This window comes from Pygocentrus nattereri, chromosome 29 (assembly GCF_015220715.1).
Source record: "Pygocentrus nattereri isolate fPygNat1 chromosome 29, fPygNat1.pri, whole genome shotgun sequence".
Taxonomy (NCBI): domain Eukaryota; kingdom Metazoa; phylum Chordata; class Actinopteri; order Characiformes; family Serrasalmidae; genus Pygocentrus; species Pygocentrus nattereri.
The window spans coordinates 11,662,051-11,681,292 of NC_051239.1; the positions used below are offsets into that span (position 1 = coordinate 11,662,051).

Genomic DNA, 19,242 nt, shown 5'->3' on the forward strand with positions numbered 1-19,242 from the left:
TATGAGGCTAATGTACTTAACAAGCTTATACCGCACTGATTAGCATTATATCACTTGTTTGCTATATTTACACAATTCACATCAGCCAATGTTTGGTGTCCAAAGTTTGCTTCTTTAGGTTTATGCTGGAGCTGCAAGGCTAATGTAGCTAAAAAGCCAGAAAAGGTTATGCTAAGCCATTTAGCACTGTGAAAACTACATGCTGACATGATTACTCGCTTATCTTAAACCAGTGGTTTTCAGCCTGTGGGTCGTGGTACCCCAGTGGGTCATGGTGGTACTGCTAGGGGACCATTGGTCATCAGTTGATGATAAGCTAGAAGGCAGCCATCATAAATTTAAATATGACAAATGTTGTTGATGATTTTTATCAAGTTTGATGATTTTTCTGGCAAAATGTTTAGATTTTCAGTGCAAGTCAAGGTAAAATGGCCCACCAGTGGGTCACGGTGGTACTGCGAGGAGGCTGTGGGCCTTCAGATTTTTTAAAGCCCCACAAATTGTTATAATATGGCTATATAACCAAACTTGATTATAAATACAAGAAATATTGCTGATTATTTGCAGAAATAAAACATTTATATTGAGCTTAATGATCTGGCAAGATGCTATTCATGTTTTTATTTTAAGTGCATGTCAATGTAAAAGTGGCCATTTTCAAAGTTAATAAACGCTTAAAAGGGCATGTCACACATTAAGATCCTGAGGCTGGGACATCTACAAGTGAAGCAGCCACTGTATCTTAGACTGAGAAAACTGAGCATAAACCAAAAGGAAGAAAATACAGCAGAGTAATATGCACTGGGCTTCACATGTGTAAGAACTGAAAACATTGTGTGAAAATTTAATGATAAATAGACCAATAGAAATGCTTTTTTTACTTTATATTAAAGGTTAAGAACATTTTTGCCTTCTTATGCAAAGTTACTGTTTTGAAGATATTTGTTTTTCTTTGGACAGCAATGAAATGATGCTTTGAAACCCAACAATTTACAATGCCATTGGAAGGCTAAACATAATCAATATGTATCTAAACCTGTCGAATGGAGCCAGAACTCCATTCACAACTCTGTTCAGCCCCACATCACTCAGTATCTCATTTGGTGAGTTGAAAAAATGACCAGATTGGTAAAATGTTTTCGTGGGCTGTTTAATTTTTTGTGGTTGTTAGTGTGGGCTGCAAGTTGTAAAAGGTTGGGAACCCCTGCCTTAAACCATATGGACAAAAGTACAGATGAAACTTTCATCCGCTTTTATAGATAACAGTGTTAGAAACCACATAAGCAAGTGTGGGTAAACAAGCACATAAACAAGTGTGGGTTACTTGGCTTTCTTAGATTCCATTACTTGTTATCTAAAGCAAACTTCAGAGTCCAAACCTGTCCTGGTTCATCAACTACGTTTGTGCAGAAGGGTCAAACTGTTTAAATTGGACTTTTTACAACCTATTCCAAAACAAACATCTGGCTGGATTAATAAAAAGGCCAAGTCATTTTCTTTTCTAACACAAGGTTGTTCAGAAGCAGGCTGTTCAAGTGGGTTCAAGATTCATTACACAACTATTTTCTAAAACCCTGAGCTTTCACAACATAACCAAAAAAAGAAAGAGAAAAGGTCTGTTTGCATAGCTCTGAATGAAAAGGGAAGCCTGCCAACTCCTTAAACTGGAAACAATTCAATCACATTTACGAGTCAGCAGGCAACTCTAGCAACATGAAGAAGCAAGGACAGTTTAGAGGACAGTTACATTCCTGACCATGTGCCAGCATTCAAAGCAGAAAAAAAAAGAAATAGGAATGACGTGAAGACAATTCATGCAAAGAACAGGGATAATGAAGACGGGAAAAGAGGTTTGGAACAGCTTATGATCTAAAATGTTTGGAAAAGAGCAGGATTCCCACGGTTAGTGGAGCACCAAAGACTACTTTTTTCACAATCAGTGAAATTTATAAAAAGCTTATAAAAAGTAAAAAAAAAAAAAAAAACCTTTTTCCCCATAAATTGCCATTATAAAGATACATGGTTTTCTTATAACAATAAAACAGGCATAATCTATAAAATAGCCCAACCTAGCCTGAGCTATCTAATGTATAGGTAAAATATCAGATATAACACTGTAGAAGATTAAATTAATGCAAAAGCAATGACTTGCACTGCATCACTCCCAATACATTTGTCATTGTTATTTAGCCAACCCAGTTCATTCTGAGCTTCTGAGCTTCTATGGTTACAATATAAATCTAATCCACCAGATTAACTAGTAACCACAGCACTACAGCAAGAGGAGAAATCTGTCAAAAGACTTTTAGTTGACACCACATATATTATTTCAATATGAAGAATAGTTATTTTTCAGTCTTGTTTTGCAGAAAAAAAAACATTCATTACATTCATTATTTATTTGGTCTTTTTTTAAGACTGAAACTTTGAATGATTAAAGGTGCGAGACATAACCAACCGAATACCCCTCCCTCACCCCTCCCTTTCCAAGCATGTCGTAGAACCAACCTACGGTAACCGTCATGATTTCACTTCTGTGAAAATGAGGTTTCACCCTCTCATGTTTGTCAAAATTTGGGTTCTCAAACTTCTCACAAGATAAAATAATTAACCAGAAGCAGCAGCAACCACTGAATTGTCTGCTTTCTACGTCCAACCACTGCTATCATGGCACCAAATTCAAGCTACAGCTTCAGTGTAAAAATGCGAAAGGCACTCTCTAGAGCCAGCGTGTGATTTATCTGTTCTAAGATACTGTAGAAACATGGCAGCCTGTGTTGGAAGAGGACCTGCTGCCTATGTAGATATAAAGGGCTCATTCTAATCTAAAGAAAACACAATACATTGTTGCAGGTGAATGAAAACATGGTTTTGTATACTATATTCAATTTCTGGTTATTGATCACCATAAATCTTACACACTGCACCTTTAAATGTAAATCATATAGCAAAATGACAACAATGAGTCTAGGCTAGGAAGGGTTCATCTTCCTTGTAACACTTCTGTCTTCTAATCTTTCATACAGTGTTGTATATTTTGATTTTAATACCAATACCAAAGCCCAGTCACATTTCTTATTTTTACCCTACCCCTGTTTTCAAGTGTCACCTTGCCCCTTGGCCCAGACTTACAAGGGGTAGTGGTTGAAATCTTCCCCTACGGAATGGGACAATCCTTCAAGCACCCAACATGTCATCAGTAGCTGTTGATGGTTTTTACATAACGTGTTTTGCTGGACATTTCCAATATGCCAATAGGCATCCTTTTGCCTGTTGCCTGCAGCAAACGAAGATGTTTTCAACACGTTGAAATGCTGGGTTTGTGGATTGTTGGATAGATGGCTGTTTGTGTTAAAGTTTCATGAACCCATTTGTGGTACACACTTAATGTTTACTTTATTTTTTGTTTCATTTGTTTTTCTCATAACACTGTTTGGAGTAAGCCTCTGAAATACCTCCATTTGCAGGCCCAGGTAGTCCTTTCGCCCTACCCCTCTATCTCAACAAGAATCGTAGCACCCTACCCCTGGCTAAGTGGTGGGGGGCATGGGGCAAATTGGGGCTGAGTAGTTTAATAATGCCTGACACCAAATGGCCAAACTATTGTTAGCTTATTTAAGATTTTAGTATCTATAAATATTGTACTTTCAACACCCTGTGCAACTCTATTATATTTCGTTTCCCACCATTGTAACATTTGACTTGTTTTTTAGGGGATCTTGCATTTCTGGAAAGGTGTTTTGGCAGAATATGCACACACACCCACACACACACACACACACACACATATATGTTATATATATGTATATGAAACTTGTTCATTCTCAGACTAACACCTGTGTTTTAATGTATGGCCTGTATTGACTAATACATTATCCAATAGGCCCCACAGTGCTGTTATCTTCCTACTGATTTGGCAGCTGGTTTATTGCAAAAGACTCATGATGTCATGTTTATCACAGAGAGCAGTCTATACATGTCTATTGCCTCACTGTTTCAACCTATCGTAGTCCCAGTGAAATCCATCTGAAGTCAAGGCCACAAAACAGTCTATTTAAATGTGCAATGATGGAATCTTTTGGAAAGCACCTCCGAAGGTGTGCCCCAAGATAAATGACCACACTTATAAACCTGCACTAATAAAGCGTGGGCAGTTAGTATGGCCTCAGCGCTAAGGCATTTACGGATCCACACAAACCCCTAATCCTTCAAGGAAGCCTTTTCTCGCTCTCTCTCTCTCTCTCTCTCTCTCACTTGCTCACTCTTTCGCTCGCTCGCTCTCTCACTCTCTCTGTGTTTGTGTGAAAGGGCTGAACCTGGACCTACTCACCAAAATGCCACAGGCAGTAACAAAATAAGGCCTCCGGCACATGGGTCTAACCAATGCACCACAACAACACAAAACTGACAATTCAGAGAAAAGTACATTCATTTTTTTACATTTATTATACATTTTTCCCTATTTTCTATTTTTCCATTAAGTTTAATTATGACATTTATGTTGCTTAATCTACTAAAAAGTAATGACCATTTTTCAACATGTTTATGTCTCTTTATCACTTAGAATTAAACTGGAATTTAATTCTAAACAGGCTGTTTGTGTTACCATGCTTTTAAGACAAATATATGTAAATAACTTCTATTCTGATTGGCTATTCTGTATTTTGCCTCATTCAAAAAAGCAGTCAGGGCTAAAATGTAGAGATCAAACCATTGAAAGGGAATTCCACTGACACTGTTTCATGGTTGAGTTAAAATTGGTGGAGATAAACAATATTCGGCGTGGTTTGATATGAAATGGTCTGCTCTAGAGAAACATACAGGGTCAAAATTGCTCACAGTGGTGCTGACAGGAATCAGCTCCCTGAATAAAACTGTTATGAATGAGTTGCCTCATGCCCGAGACATGGTTTACAATAGTGTAAGCCACTAGCCTAAAACTCACACACAGGGCATTGTAAGACCAAAGTTTTATACCATCATCAACATTACATATAAAACTCAGAAAACACATGTAGGTTCACTGGTGGTTCTGAATAGTACATAAAATGGCTATATTTGCATTGTAAACACTGTGACCCCTGTTCCTACCACACCACTGTAAAGAAATCTGAGTCAGTTAAGGTCTCTACAATGATCAATTTCACATCAAACCACCCTGAATGACTTTGTTTACATCTCAACCACTGAATTCTGCAGAAATACTGGAAAATTAATGGAATTTCCCTGGACTTCAAGGATTGAGGCGCATGATGCAGGCCCTTTAAAACTGCTGAAGAGCTAAGCTGTTGACGTTTATCGCTTACATAAACACACATGCTGCAGCGATCAGACATTCTTTTTTGTGTGATCACTATGATTAATGACTAAGAACAATCTCTCAACATGCTGCTAGTAAGAGCGTGAGAAATGTCAGAGCGGATACACATGACAGTTTTATAGAAGCGTGCTGCAGATATCAATCATATGTGCGGAATGCAACTGCACATACGCTACCACTCAAAGCATCTGTCAGACACTTTTCAGTGTTGCTGTGTTACTCATGAATAACGTACACAGTGCAGATTGAAATATCATAAAAACAACCCTTTGGTTTCATATCCAGTTTCAGTTTTTCATTTTTTTTTCTAAGAACAACAAACCATCTTTAATTATACCCTTATAAAGTGACATCATAGAAGAACTACTTTTATTAAACTTTCGTTCAGTGATATGTGACAATATATTATAATACACACTTCAAAATGATGGTTCTTCAAGGGTTCTTTAGTAAAGAAATGGTTCTATATAGAACAATTAATATTCAAATACCACTTTGCATGTTTAAAGTGTTCTTCAGACTGATGGAGATTCTGTTGCAGATGGTTCTATATAGCACCCTTTTGAAAAGGGTTCTATATAGCATTAAAAAGGGTCCTTCTATTGTAACGAGGTCAAGCTTGTAACAGTAGAAGAACCCGTTTCGAAAATGATGCTATATAGAACCATCTACAATACGTTCTTCATCAATCTTCAGAACAATTTTATGATGCATGAACTCTTTAATCATGTAAAGTGTTCTCTGAGTATTAATAGTTCTATACTAAATAACCCTTGAGGAACCATCTTTTTCAAAAGTGCATAAAAAACGGCTAAATATAAACAGCCTGTCTATACTATATTACACTATATTATACTCTATTAAACTATAGCACATTATATTGAACTACAAAGTAGTACACTATACTATACTGAACTATTCGACACATTATACTATATAACACTGACTTACACAATATATTTGAACTGATATTTGAATGTTACTGTGATAAATTATGGCACAATACGCTTTTCTGAGCATATCAGGGATGTCATCAATACTTTAAGTAAAGACTAATTCCATTTCATTACAAAATGTGCATAATTAAGAAATTTGATTTAATTTAGTGAAGTGAAGTTTGTAAAATACTGAATTAAAATCCTTTCCGTTGCTGTTGTTGTTGTTATTATTATTATTATTATAGAAAATGTGTTGAAGTATTGTGATATAATATTCTTGCCATATTGCCCACCCCTACTAAACTACACTACACCTAGACTCTTAAATCCGTAAAATAAATATGCTACAAAAGGCTCTTTGAGTGATGCCATAGAAGAACCAGTTTTTGTTCTCTGAAGAACCAAGGTTGGAACAGAGAGTGAGTTTGAAGAACCTTGCACGATTTTAAAGAACCTCCACATAACTTAAATGTTCTTCTCCAGCTAAGCTTTAACATAATGTGGAGGGCCTCTAAACCTAAAGGGTTCTTCACACATGTCATTTACAAAAATGGTTCTCCAAAAGAACGATCCATTAAAAGGCTCTTGGGAACCAAAAGTGGTTCTTATATGGCATCTCTCAAAGACCCTGTTATTGTATCCTTTTATTACAAATGCATAATTAGTTCTTGTCATGTTATCTGCCTCAAGATTCGATAGACACTTTTTAAATATGAGGTGTCCTAGATATGAATTTGATTAGAACTTCATTCTTGATGTTATAATACTACTACTGCTACTGCTACTGCTACTGCTAATAATAATACAATTTTATACTTATATTACACTTATATATACAGTGTTTCCAAAGTTTTGAACCATGGTGCACTATAAAAAAGTACGTATGTAGTATGTATTGTATATGAAAGTGTACCTGAAAAAGACTGTGTGCTATAAAATGCTGTAAAAAAACTCAAGAGTGCTTTAAAAAGTGTAGGTACAAAAAAGCGACTGGATTCCAAGTCTTACCAGCTTATGATCCTCCACCGCGCTTTCCTGTCCCGGCTCAAAGTCGAAAATGCTCTTCGGTTCTGGAATCTTCACTACGTCTCCCAGATCGGCCCTGAAACACAACCCACGCACACGCTTTATCGCACTCTCATTGTCAGTGCCTGCTGCGACAGATCCCAACCTGCCTGCTGTTGTCTTTTTGTCTTTTTTTTTTCTCTTCCCTCCCTTTTTCCCTCTTCATCCACCCCTCATTATAACTGACAGCTGAGTTACTGCAAGTGCACTTTATGTGTGTTTCACAACCATTTACCTCATAAGGAGGTGGATGAGACAGTATTTACGCTTCTGTTTGGGTTTCAACATAAAGGCATTATTACATACACTATACAATAACACAACAGCATGCACCTTCAAACAAGGGCCTTAAATATGGACGTCCTTTGTGAATGTAAGAGCCACGCCTGCTTTTGAAAAGCTGAATGTCAGCCGCTGCTATTTTTATTTCTTTATTCCACAATATGGGTCACAAATCTTCTGAAAAAAATCCTCTGAACTGACAAATTTCTTACCAAACATGCCCGAAAACCTGACCACACTACCAACCAGAGACTGAATAATCATTGCTGGTGATTTTGCTGATTTTACACTGGATATGACCACAGATTTATTCCTATTGTGCAGTATGTTTTCATTACTATACTTAAACCTGCACTGCACTTTTAGAAAGGATGGTTCTTCAAGGGTTCTTTAGTAAAGGAAATGGCTCCATATAGAACCATGAACACTCAAAAGAACTCTTTGAACGATTAAAAGGTTCTTTGGATTGATATCGGTGTTGTATATGGTCCTATATAGCACCAAAAAGGTTTCCACTGTTGTTCTGATGCCAAGCTTGTGATAGTGCAAGAACCCTTTTTGGTGCTATATAGAACCCTTTTCAAAAAGGTAGGTATGAAACCATCAGTACATTTATCAACCTAAAGAACGCTTTCACAATGCACAGAATCCTTTAATGATGCAACGGGTTCTTACAGCATAAGAACCATTTTCTTTACCAAGGAACCCTGGTAGAACATTTTAGAAGGTTTGGAAGAATCTTTTTAAAGTGTGTGTCAGATTTTTTTGGTTAAATTTGAAGGAAGTAGAAAAAATGACCTCATAAGGAGGCTTTAACATACAGGCTCTAAAAGAAGGTCCAGCTCAATGCTGAGGCCTCAAATACAAAATACATATTGTACTGATGAAGATATGATGACAAAAAGTAGATCATTCACTTTCACACTCATACTCAGAAGAGGTTTGCACTACGTTTTGACTGGGTTCTCTTTGAATACTCGTTCAGCACTCAAATTCAAGCCAAATATCAGACTGCCCAAGGAAGGAGTCCGATGCACAGTCCACATTACAAAATGCTATTCTGCACATTGTGTGCAATTACATATTTTGACCAGAGAGGTCTCCAAATCCCTAAAACTGACATGGTATAGCTTTAATTAGATGGGTACCTTCGCAGTACTGGTTACATATCCAATAGTAAATACATATCAGTGTAAAATAAAGCTTCTCATAACTGCACTAGTTTATCTTTATGCAAACTCAAATGTGGGATCTGAACCAAAGACGAGAAATGTCCAAACCTGAGGTGCATGAATAGGTTTCGTCAGTTTCAGACAAAAGGTCTAATCTCTCTCTTTCTTTATCTGTCTTATTCTCTCTCTCTCACTCTTTCACTCTCTCACTCTCTCACCAGTCAGGTAGAGCTCCATGCTGGGTGAGAGTGAAGGGGTCTTTTCCTGGCCCATGACCATGCTCCTGGTTGGACTCTAAAGGGGGACTGGGGGACAGCCTCCCTACACAGAGATAAACACATTTCATCAATCATTACATACTTCATACCATCAGATGTGCTACAGCTGCATGCTATTGTCTGAACAGGCCTTATACAGTCAAAAATTTGGGCACGCCTGGTCAAATCGCATTGTGTTGATTTTCAAAGTGGGGAAAAAACAACGCATCCTCTTCAGTGAACACACTAATTGAATATTCTGGAAATATAATATGAAATGCAGTTTGTGCAAAAGTTATTGCAAATTGTATATTTTATGTATTTTTCCCAATAGGTTAAACTCCAAAAATGTAGACAAAAAAACTATAAAAAAATAAAATATTGAAATTGTGCACAAACATTAGCAGAGCACAGCATGTAGTGCTTGCTTAATGCAAAAGAAAACACTAAAAACTTGACAGCGTTATACGTACTTTCTTTCCAGTCAATTTCTAGCTCTGTAAAAGAAAAGAGAAAAAACAACATGGAATGAGACACTTTTCCAACAAAAGTACAACTTAGCAAGTTCCAGCTCAGAGTTTCCAACCATTTTAGAAAAACTGAAGTCCAACCCTTTCATAAAGTCCAACCCTTTCATAAAAACATTCTGTAAAGTATCAGCAAGGAGCTGTTCTACCAATACAGGCTTCTCTACACTCTCATCCAGGTTAAAGGAACTTTTATGTACAGTTAGTCTAACTGTAACCCCAATTTTAGCCTGATGCAACTAAATAGTTGGAGGGTCCATCCTGGATGGGTACCACAGGAAAGCTGTAGGTTCTTATGTTTCTGCCCACTGCCTTTGAGACCTGCATTAAGGTAATTAACGCCATTTCAGCTCCGATTTCAGCTACTGAGAAAAGGCTTTTGTAAGAAGTGAGGTTGAAAAAAGCATTGTCATGCACACTATGTGTCCAAAAGTTTGTAGACACCTGCTCAATTCTTTTCTGAAATAAAGGATATTAATAAGAAGTCTCTCCTTACTGCAGTAACAGTACTTCTGGTATAGCTTGACACTAGAGGTTGGAACATTGCTGTGAGGATTTGATTGCATTCAGCCACAAGACCGTTGAGTGAAATCAGCTACTGGTGTTGGATGATTAGTTCTGGATAACTCCCACTCATTTTAGAGGTATCAGATGGAGCTCTATCATTCCAGAGAAAACAGTTCCACTGCTCCACAGCCAAACGGGAGTTTTATACCCTTCCAGCTGATGCTTGGTATTAGGCATAGTGACCACAAGCATATGTACAGCTGCTCCAGAGCATCTCATTTCACTATCTACTAGCTTTACTATTATATCTACACAGACAAAACTGGCAAAGGATTTGTGTGTGTGTGTGTGTGTGTGTGTGTGTGTGTGTGTGTGTGTGTGTGTGTGTGTGTGTGTGTGTGTTTACGTACCCTCAGGTCTCTTGTGGATCTGTCTAAACATGCTCCTGTACCAGTCCTTGGGCTTATTCACACTCTGGTATTGAAACACAGAACAAGAAAACAAACTGCACCTCAGAAAACAGAGCAACTGCAATTATCCTAATCCAGCTCAGCACAGCAGGAGCACATGAGACTGAACTAGCTGGGAAACATGGATGAGTTTGGGTACTCCTGGTCAAATTACATTGTTGATTTTCTGTGTACTGAAACTAAGTGAACATCCTCTACACAGAACATGGTTCTGTAGGCCGTGTACAATTACTGTTTCCTTTCTGAATTTAACATATTGAGGGAAAAGAATAAAAAAATGTGGCCTGTGCAAAAGTTGTTTTTTTCTTTACAGGTTAAACTCCCTGTAAATTACATCTTTACTTGAGAGGTTGTGAGAGGTGGAGGTGAAACATAATATTACTGGCTAATATTACTCATTTGGAGCATGTGTGCTTTGGTCATGTTGACGAATGCTGACAAATGTTATATTCTTTAACCCCTTAAATGGTCAGAAGCTGCTGGTCAGTCAAGGTTTCCACTCCTCACTCCTGTAACTAATAACAGTCAGTGTAGTGTTTTCGATGTATTTTCTAAGTAATAAGCCTTAGAATATAATAAGCTTGGGAATTTAAGGGTTTTAATATGTTAAATAATACAGATTGTTTTTTTAACATATGAAGCAGAATGGTTTGTCCTTGAATTCTTTAAAAGATATACTTCACTCCAGTGGTTCCCAAGTCTTCAAAGAAAAAGAAAAACTGTTTGTTTTGTTGTTTTATTGCATGAGTGAGCGAGGCAACTTTCTGCAGGGTCAAATCAAAAGTCTATGTGGTCTATCATTGGAAAGTGGGCCTCACTTTGGGCTTCTAAGTTGTGTTTTAAAATGGATTAAAATACATATTTTGCCAAAGTTTTATCACAAAACCATCATAAAACAATGCTGCAGACATCACACAGCATACATCTCTAGCTTTCAGAAGGATTAAACGCTACAGATTTCTGGTTCCTATCACCACCACGCCGAACAATTCAGTTTCGGCAGGCTTCTCTGGAACGGAGCGTTTCACATGAAACCACACTAAAGGACTATGTTTAATGGTTATCTTAACCATTTAATTATGTAGAAATTTTGAAAAATTGGTGGAGTTCCCCTTTAAAGCCTCTACTTGAGCATTTTGCTCATTGGTTAATTTTACTTGAGTCATTTTCAGGAAAGGCATCTTCAATTTTTCTCAAGTATGTACGGAGCCCTGCTGGTGACATCCTGCTTAACTAAAAAATAATGTGTGCCCATGCCGCGTTAATGCAAGGGAACAAGATCCTAATGCGTAACCATAACTTAGTAAGGCACGGGAATGAGATTAATTAAGTCATGGCCATGACTTAGTAAGAAGTGGGAACAAGATCTAATGCATGGTCACAACTTAGTAAGGCATGGGAACGAGATAATTAAGTCATGGCCACAACTTAGTAAGGTGTGGGAACGAGATCATGCCTGATTAAGCTTTGGTCAAGGCTTATTTATCTCATTCTCACACCTTACTATGGAGCCCTGCTGGTGACATCCCATATATATAAAATTAATGCATGACCATGACATTAACTTGTGGGAACAAGATCCTAATGGGTGGCCCCACTTAGTGAGGCGTAGGAATGAGATTATGCCTTACTAAATCGTGGCCACGCATTATATTTATTTATACTGGATATCACCAGCAGGGCTCCCTATGTATGACTGATAACTTCTTGCACGTTTATTCAGCTGAATCTGCTCATAAAGGAGCTGATAATTATCTCACGAGTTAAATTATAGGTGAGAGCTAAACACATACAGCATGTGAGGTGCTGACGAAGGCACTGCAATCCACTGCTATAGTGTTTATGAGTTTCAAATTGGCCTATAAACTGGAGCATATAGGTTTATTACAAAGTACACAGCCTGTTTCTGAGGTATCAGACGCTGTACACCAGCACACTGTGCCAAGGCTACAGCACTTCACCTCACTAGTTTACTGCTACACCCATTACACAAGCTAATCTGCACAGCTTTGGCAGTTGTTCAGTAGAGCTGAGGTCTTTGAACACGGAGCTCACGCAGTCTGCATAGCATGTCAATGGATACTCACTGATCGAGATGCGATTGGCATGCCTGTCTCATCCACAGGCCCGATACCAGAGTACTTGATGAGCCTCTCCTCTCTGGTGGTGGAAGTGTGGGGCAGAGTGGCAGAACGTGGCCCACCATTAGCTAACCCATCTGCAAGAAACATTTACTGCATGAGTTAAACTGTATTTATGTCATATAGATCTAGATTTTAAACCCCACATGATCCAACTCCATTCAGTTAACTCTTAGATGTCTATAGATATTGTTGTCCTTTTGCTATACAGTCTATTTACAACGGTTAACTGTTACAGTAGTAACTCCTCACTGGCTATACTGGTCACCAGCAAGATCACACTGCCAACCATTAAGTGTTTCTATTAGTTCCTAAAGGTTTTGTAATGTGTTTTGGCTTTTTAATGGGTTGAGATCACAATGTAAAAGACCCTAACAAGTTTAACAAGTGACTGAAGGCTGATTCTAAATGCTTTTGATGGTTTCTTATTGGGATCTAAAGGGGATCTAGTGTCTTGCTGCCATCTCACGGCAACGCTGCTTGTTCAGTTCTGGTACCACAATTTGTTTCCACACATGTGAAGACTAAGAAATGTGAAAGAAATCAGAGTAAGAGTCTACATGCAGTGAGAAATCTGATTACTGAACTAAAATCCAGCTCTCTTTATCAGATTTCTTAATCGGATTTCTAGACCTCACTCCAATCTAAGAATAATCAGATAACTGCAGAAATCTAATTATGATCAAATTACTGCATGTAAACGCTGTAAATCCTGTTTTGAATCTCATCCAAAGTCTCTTCCTCATGATAGGGCTAGCTCAGTTTCCATTGCCTCGGCTTGTTCGGGCATCCGCATGAAGCAGCTTTATGATGGTATCTACTGTAAAAAAGCACTGTACAAATAATTGGTATGGAATTGAAAGCTGGATGGGACCAATTAACAAGCATCATAATGCTAACTGACCACCTAACTGGCTTTATTTTATTATGAGCAACTGAACATGAGTCATTATTAGCACTATGGGAGTGAAGTACCATGTGACTGGCAGGGACCGTAGTAGGATCCAAAACTTGGGGCAGGGACTCCACCTCCATTCACCTCCGCAACCTGAGAGAGAGAGAGAGAGAGAGAGAGAGAGAGACCTTGAGCTAGGCATGCATTAAAGTCATTCAAATATTATGCACATACATATACACAGTCCTGTGCAAAAGTTTGGGCACCCCAGTCAAATGATATATTTAGTTGATTTTCTAAGTGAAAATATTTGGACACATTTAGAGTCAGACTGTGTATTTGCTGAATTTAACATATTGGGGTGAAAAAATAAAGCATAAAATGTAGCCTGTGCAAAAGTTATGGCACACTTGAAATTTTCTACATTTTTTCAAGATGAAAAATGTAAATGAATGAATCGAGTAGAATTTTGCATCTCTTTTTCTTTGTAATTATTCATAGATGATATGTTCAGTTACTTTCTCTCACAAAATAGCAAAAGCATGTCATTTGAACACAGAGAAAGACTTGTGCTTCTAAATAGAACCACAAGGTGGCGTAACTGCACATCTTATGCTTCGCCTCAGACTGTCAGGGCGACGGTCTTGTGAGCGGGTCTCCAAAAGGACAGTGTGAAGTAATTTAGTGTAATATGGTTCTTTTAAAGCTTGTGATTGCTTCAGGAGATTATTTCAGAAACTGTAGAATTTCAGGAATGTTTCAACAACACAACTCCAAATATTTTATATCAATAATAAAAATCATTAATGTTTATATTCAATATTATGTTATAATAATCATGTGGCAGACACACGTATAAAGTACTTCTGATAAGATGCTGGTACTGTGTGTCACAGGATACAGGTTTCAAATTAATTATAGGAAGAATTAATGTTAATTAATGTAACAAAAGAATTCATGTTACATGTGTTCAGGAAAATGAACATAGCTGTGGATGATTGTATAATAACTAAAAATTATTTGAGAGTAAAATAAACAAAAGGCCTTATTTTTGAAAACTGGTCATCAAATCTTGAGGCAGACAGCTTGATTGTAAATAAATAATTATACATTACATATGATTGAATATGTTGTTATTATATTATTAAAGGCCCATATCATGGAAGATTTTCCGTACTGTTTGGAATTTTTATACAATATGTACATATTGTTAAAGTTTCAAAATGTACCATTCACCCCTCTCCATGCAGTCCAGCTGCAAAAACAGCCTGTTCTGATTTCACTGTTTTAGTGATGTCTTTAAAAACCAAAACATTTACACACACTCACCTAGCATGTTATTAGGAACACTATAATATGATAGGAACACTTACAATAATATAATGATATCAAAATGGCTTCAATTCCTCATAGCATCGATTGGAAACATTCCAGGTTCTGATCCTCTGCTGACATGATTGCATCATGCAATTCCTGCAGAGTTTCCAGTTACACTTTCATGCTGGGAATCTCCAGTTCTACCACATCTCAAAGTGTTCTGTTAGATCTGGTTATTAAGAAGGCCACTGAAGAACATGTTCATAAAACCAGTTTGTGAGTTTAAAAACCAGTTTGAGTAGCCATTGGTAGATGGTTAAGTTATGGCCATGAAGGGATGCATATGGTCAGCAATCATAGGCTGTGGTATCCAAGCAATGACTGTTTGGTAGTAACAGGCCCAAAGTGTGCCAAGATAACATTCCTCTCACCATTACATTCGCCACCTCCACCAGCCTGGACTGTTTAGACAAGGCAGGTTGGGTCCATGGATTCACACTGTTTTGTCAGGCTACCCAATTTAAACAGTACCATCTGTGTGCCTCAGTAGAAATCTACAGATTCTATTTCAACTTCGTAAATTTCAGAAAAATGAACTATTGTGATACATATGGTATGTCATGAAAATGTTATAAAGTATGATATAGTATTTTTGGCCAACCCCCCCCCCTTCCCCTCCCCCCCAATGGCTACCAGTTTCCTTTAGGAGAGATTTCAAAGTTCTGTTAGTAGTTGTTGAAGCTATAAATGGCCATAAAGCACCTGCATACCTCACAGAACATCCCTGTTTATGTTCCAACATGATTTTGGAACCACAGATACAGGCCTGCAAATACTTTCTATAAAATACAGAAAATGTGGGGAGAACTCTTATACTTCTAAACCGTGCAACTCAGTTCCACTTTTTTACTAGACAGTCAAGCTCAGAACACATTTTAAGAAACACTTAAAAATGTATCTCAGGTTTTTATTTAAATTATATATTTTTTTTATCTTTATAACAGCTGTCTATGATAGTAGACTAATACACTTTTAGTGGTTCATCTTTTTGGCTAATATTGCACTTTGAGCTGCTGACTTTGCTTTATAAATTAAGTTATTATTATTATTATTATTAATATTATTATTATTATTATTATTATTATTATTATTATTGCTATGTTCAGTGTGAGTAGTATGGTTGTGGGTGATCTTGCCTTCTGTTGAGAAGGTGCAGAAGCAGTGGTTTTGTAGTAGGGGCTCAGAGGAGGTGTGGGCAGTCCTGGGGAGATCACCACTACTTCCTGGGTCATGTCTGGAGAGAGAGCATTTCCTTGTCGACCTTCATCTGAGAAAACAATCCGTGAGCCGTTTAGATGCTCACACACCACCGTCCTCTGAAGAAAAGGGAAAATTTCATTAACACTTGCCCGTAAGGTTTCAATTCATGCTTCTCCCACAGATTGAGTTAGGCATTGCTTAATCAGAACAATCAGCAAGTTCTTACAATCTACAGCAGCAGTTTTGAAGGTATTTCCAATAGCTATGGTGGAAATCGCAGAAGAAACCACATCTTTGGCTGAAGTTCTTGAAGCTGGTTTAGGGTTGCTTTGTTTTTGATTACAGCACTGAAAGACAGATAGCATCTATCAACGATCCAACTGACTGCTTTTCTTGATGGAGATGCTTTTGCTCTACTCAGTAAGAGCTTCATTTACAAAATTCCTCATCAATGATGGCCTTATGACTGGAGCTAGAAGATATATCATTTTTTAATCATTATGATGATAGCGATGCAGAACCTTCAGGGCCTTCTAGGCCTTCAGAGAAGGTGAAACAATTTCATGCGTGTACTTGCACTCTTATTTCATTGTTAAGTTTTGGTTGAAAACAAAAGATTTAACATCTTCAAACACCCAACAAAAAATTGTCCAATCTGGTCTTTTCTCTATGGCATCAAAGTAGATACCAAGCTAGCTCTTTCATTCTTTAGGGCTTCAGGAGCTGAACAGGAGACCTAAAGTGTCAGATTAACTACCAACATAATTGGAAGTGAGAGTGGAATCAATCAGTCACAGGTTTGGTGTACATTGGGGGAGGGGTGGGGTGAGGGGTAAAAATTTCTGAGTTAAAAATGTCACTCTAGGCCTTCTGGAAGTTCTAGATACATCAGTTAGTGTGAAAAGGAGCCATAGTCTAAACTAAGTTTCAGTTCTTTATTAGAAATGGAAAACCGCAGCGCAGGCTTATGCTAGAATGCTCTACTGAAAGAATCAAAACGGCTTCATACAAGGTAAAAATGACATTACTGTCTGTTACAAGCTTCAAATAAAACATATGGAATGTGTTTTACAAACTTCAAAACTGTCTTTAATCTAGAATAGTGAAAAAATGTGTACTGGTGCTAAATTTACGCTAATGTACTGCTAGAAATCCCATAAGGGTGCTAGCAGAAATTAGCATAATCATAGAGGTTTTGACATTTATAGCCTTAACTGAATGCCTAGCTTTCATATCAAGAAAGGCTGCAATATGCAAAGAAGCTCTTTAACAAATCTCAGGGCTTTGAGTTTTGAGCTGTGAACATTGTGTCCAACTGCAGAAGTCTCGATGAATTCACATGATTTAGCAAATGTAAATGTCATGTCAAATGTCAAAGATTCAAATATTGGCATATTTATTACAACAATCTAAACTATCACAATGTAACTATCCTTTATTATTGTTTATACAATTCGGCCAGATCGAGGCAGAATCAGGAGAGTGAAACCAAAGTGGAACATGCTGTAAATGCATCTGTGTTGGGCCTTCAGGTATCGCATATTAAAGTTTTTCCTCCCTCTCTCTTCTTCTCTCCTCTAATTGACCCTCATTACATAGGTGTAAGAGAAAAAGGAAGTCATTCTAATCTCTTTAAAGCCACTCTATTGGGGGGAAACCCCCTCCCCACCCCGCTTTGTGCCATTTATCATCCCAAGCTAGGACAAAGGCCCCATTGTGGCCGTGCTCTTTAGGGGGACAGAATAGGAGAGGCTCATTACTGTCCTTTTAGAGGCCTGTCTCATCCAGGCCCTCCTTGAGGTGTGGCTTTTTGCCAACAGGGTCAAGATGAGGTCAATGTCAGTTGTCAGAGACCAAGAAGTGTACCAACTTTCCCCTCTCATTACAGGCCTACCCTCTTAAAAATAACGGTGCCAAAAGAGCTCTGTGTGGAGTGATGCCACAGAAGAGCCACGTTTGGTTCCCTAAAGAACCTTTCATTTCAAAGTCAGCCCAGTCACACTGGCGTCTTGTGAGTGAAATTATACTTGTTTCAATTAAATTTGCAAGTACATCTTTGGAAATCCTTTATAAGTAAACCTGCATTGTTTACCAGCCATAAAACCACTGACCTTAGGGCAGGGCTATATATAATAACACTGAACATCTGTTTGTGTTTGAGGGAAGTATGAAATATGACTGTTTGTTTCGGCGGGAAGTATAAAATATGACTGTTTGTGATAAGTAAGAAATATGCTTATGTGGGGAAAAAGCATGGAAAAGCATGAATGTGGGAATAGTCAGCAACAAATTAGCCAGCTAACGTTAGTGATATGAGTGATGTGATGCATGATGATATAGTTACCTCCTGAAAACAGTGAACTTTATTTATTTTTAATGTTACAGTTTCAACCACCTATTGTGTCCATATGTTTGATCCAAAGCAAATCTGTTTTAAAGAGAATAGTACTTCATTTCTATTTGACATCATTAGCTGGAACTGAGAACACAGACTTTTCAGGTAGGAAGTTGCAGCTCCTCAATTCCCTTACAAGTCCACTGTAGCACAGGAACATCGCTATTTATATATTTCATTTTTCTACCCAAATAGCTATAAATAAGCACATACAAGAGGGGCAACACGATACACAGTTAGTTGGGAGGTTGTATTATATGGTAGACGTGTTTTACAATGTGTTTTTACTGTTTTTATGGTTAACAAGTTAGCCAACTTGCTAACCACTAGGTTAGCTGATTCGCTAAGCACTTCTGCTTTTTTTTTTTTTGCTGATTGTGTGCAGCACTTTGCTTTCATGAGTATAAATACGCCAACATAATTCCCTCAGATTTTTTGGTCATAAGTGTTCATGGTTGGTGAATTAGCTAGCTTGCTAACAGAACAGAACTTCTGCCTTGGCCTTGCTAATATTGCAAGACAATAGCAACTGCATTTTTCTAGTTTTACACAGGGAAACCTGATATTTGGACATATATGCACATATATCTTATAGAGTCAGGCATATACTTCAATATGTACATAAAATATATATACATATATGGTGCATACATATGTAATGATCAAATATTGGACATATATGCATAATATATGGAT

General features: G+C 37.6%; 1 protein-coding gene across 5 annotated transcripts in view; it reads right to left on the minus strand.

Annotated features, from left to right (window-relative positions):
- sorbs3 (sorbin and SH3 domain containing 3) overlaps window positions 1–19,242 on the minus strand; it is an 85,319-nt gene that overhangs the window by 26,807 nt on the left and 39,270 nt on the right. For all 5 annotated transcript variants that reach the window (XM_017696408.2, XM_017696407.2, XM_017696404.2 and 2 more), the window contains exons 3-9: window positions 16,088–16,267; window positions 13,655–13,727; window positions 12,626–12,756; window positions 10,479–10,542; window positions 9,508–9,531; window positions 8,996–9,098; window positions 7,267–7,360 (exon numbers count right to left, since the gene is read on the minus strand). In XM_017696408.2, the coding sequence (XP_017551897.1) occupies window positions 7,267–7,360; window positions 8,996–9,098; window positions 9,508–9,531; window positions 10,479–10,542; window positions 12,626–12,756; window positions 13,655–13,727; window positions 16,088–16,267 (669 nt within the window). The remainder of the gene's footprint in view (window positions 1–7,266; window positions 7,361–8,995; window positions 9,099–9,507; window positions 9,532–10,478; window positions 10,543–12,625; window positions 12,757–13,654; window positions 13,728–16,087; window positions 16,268–19,242) is intronic.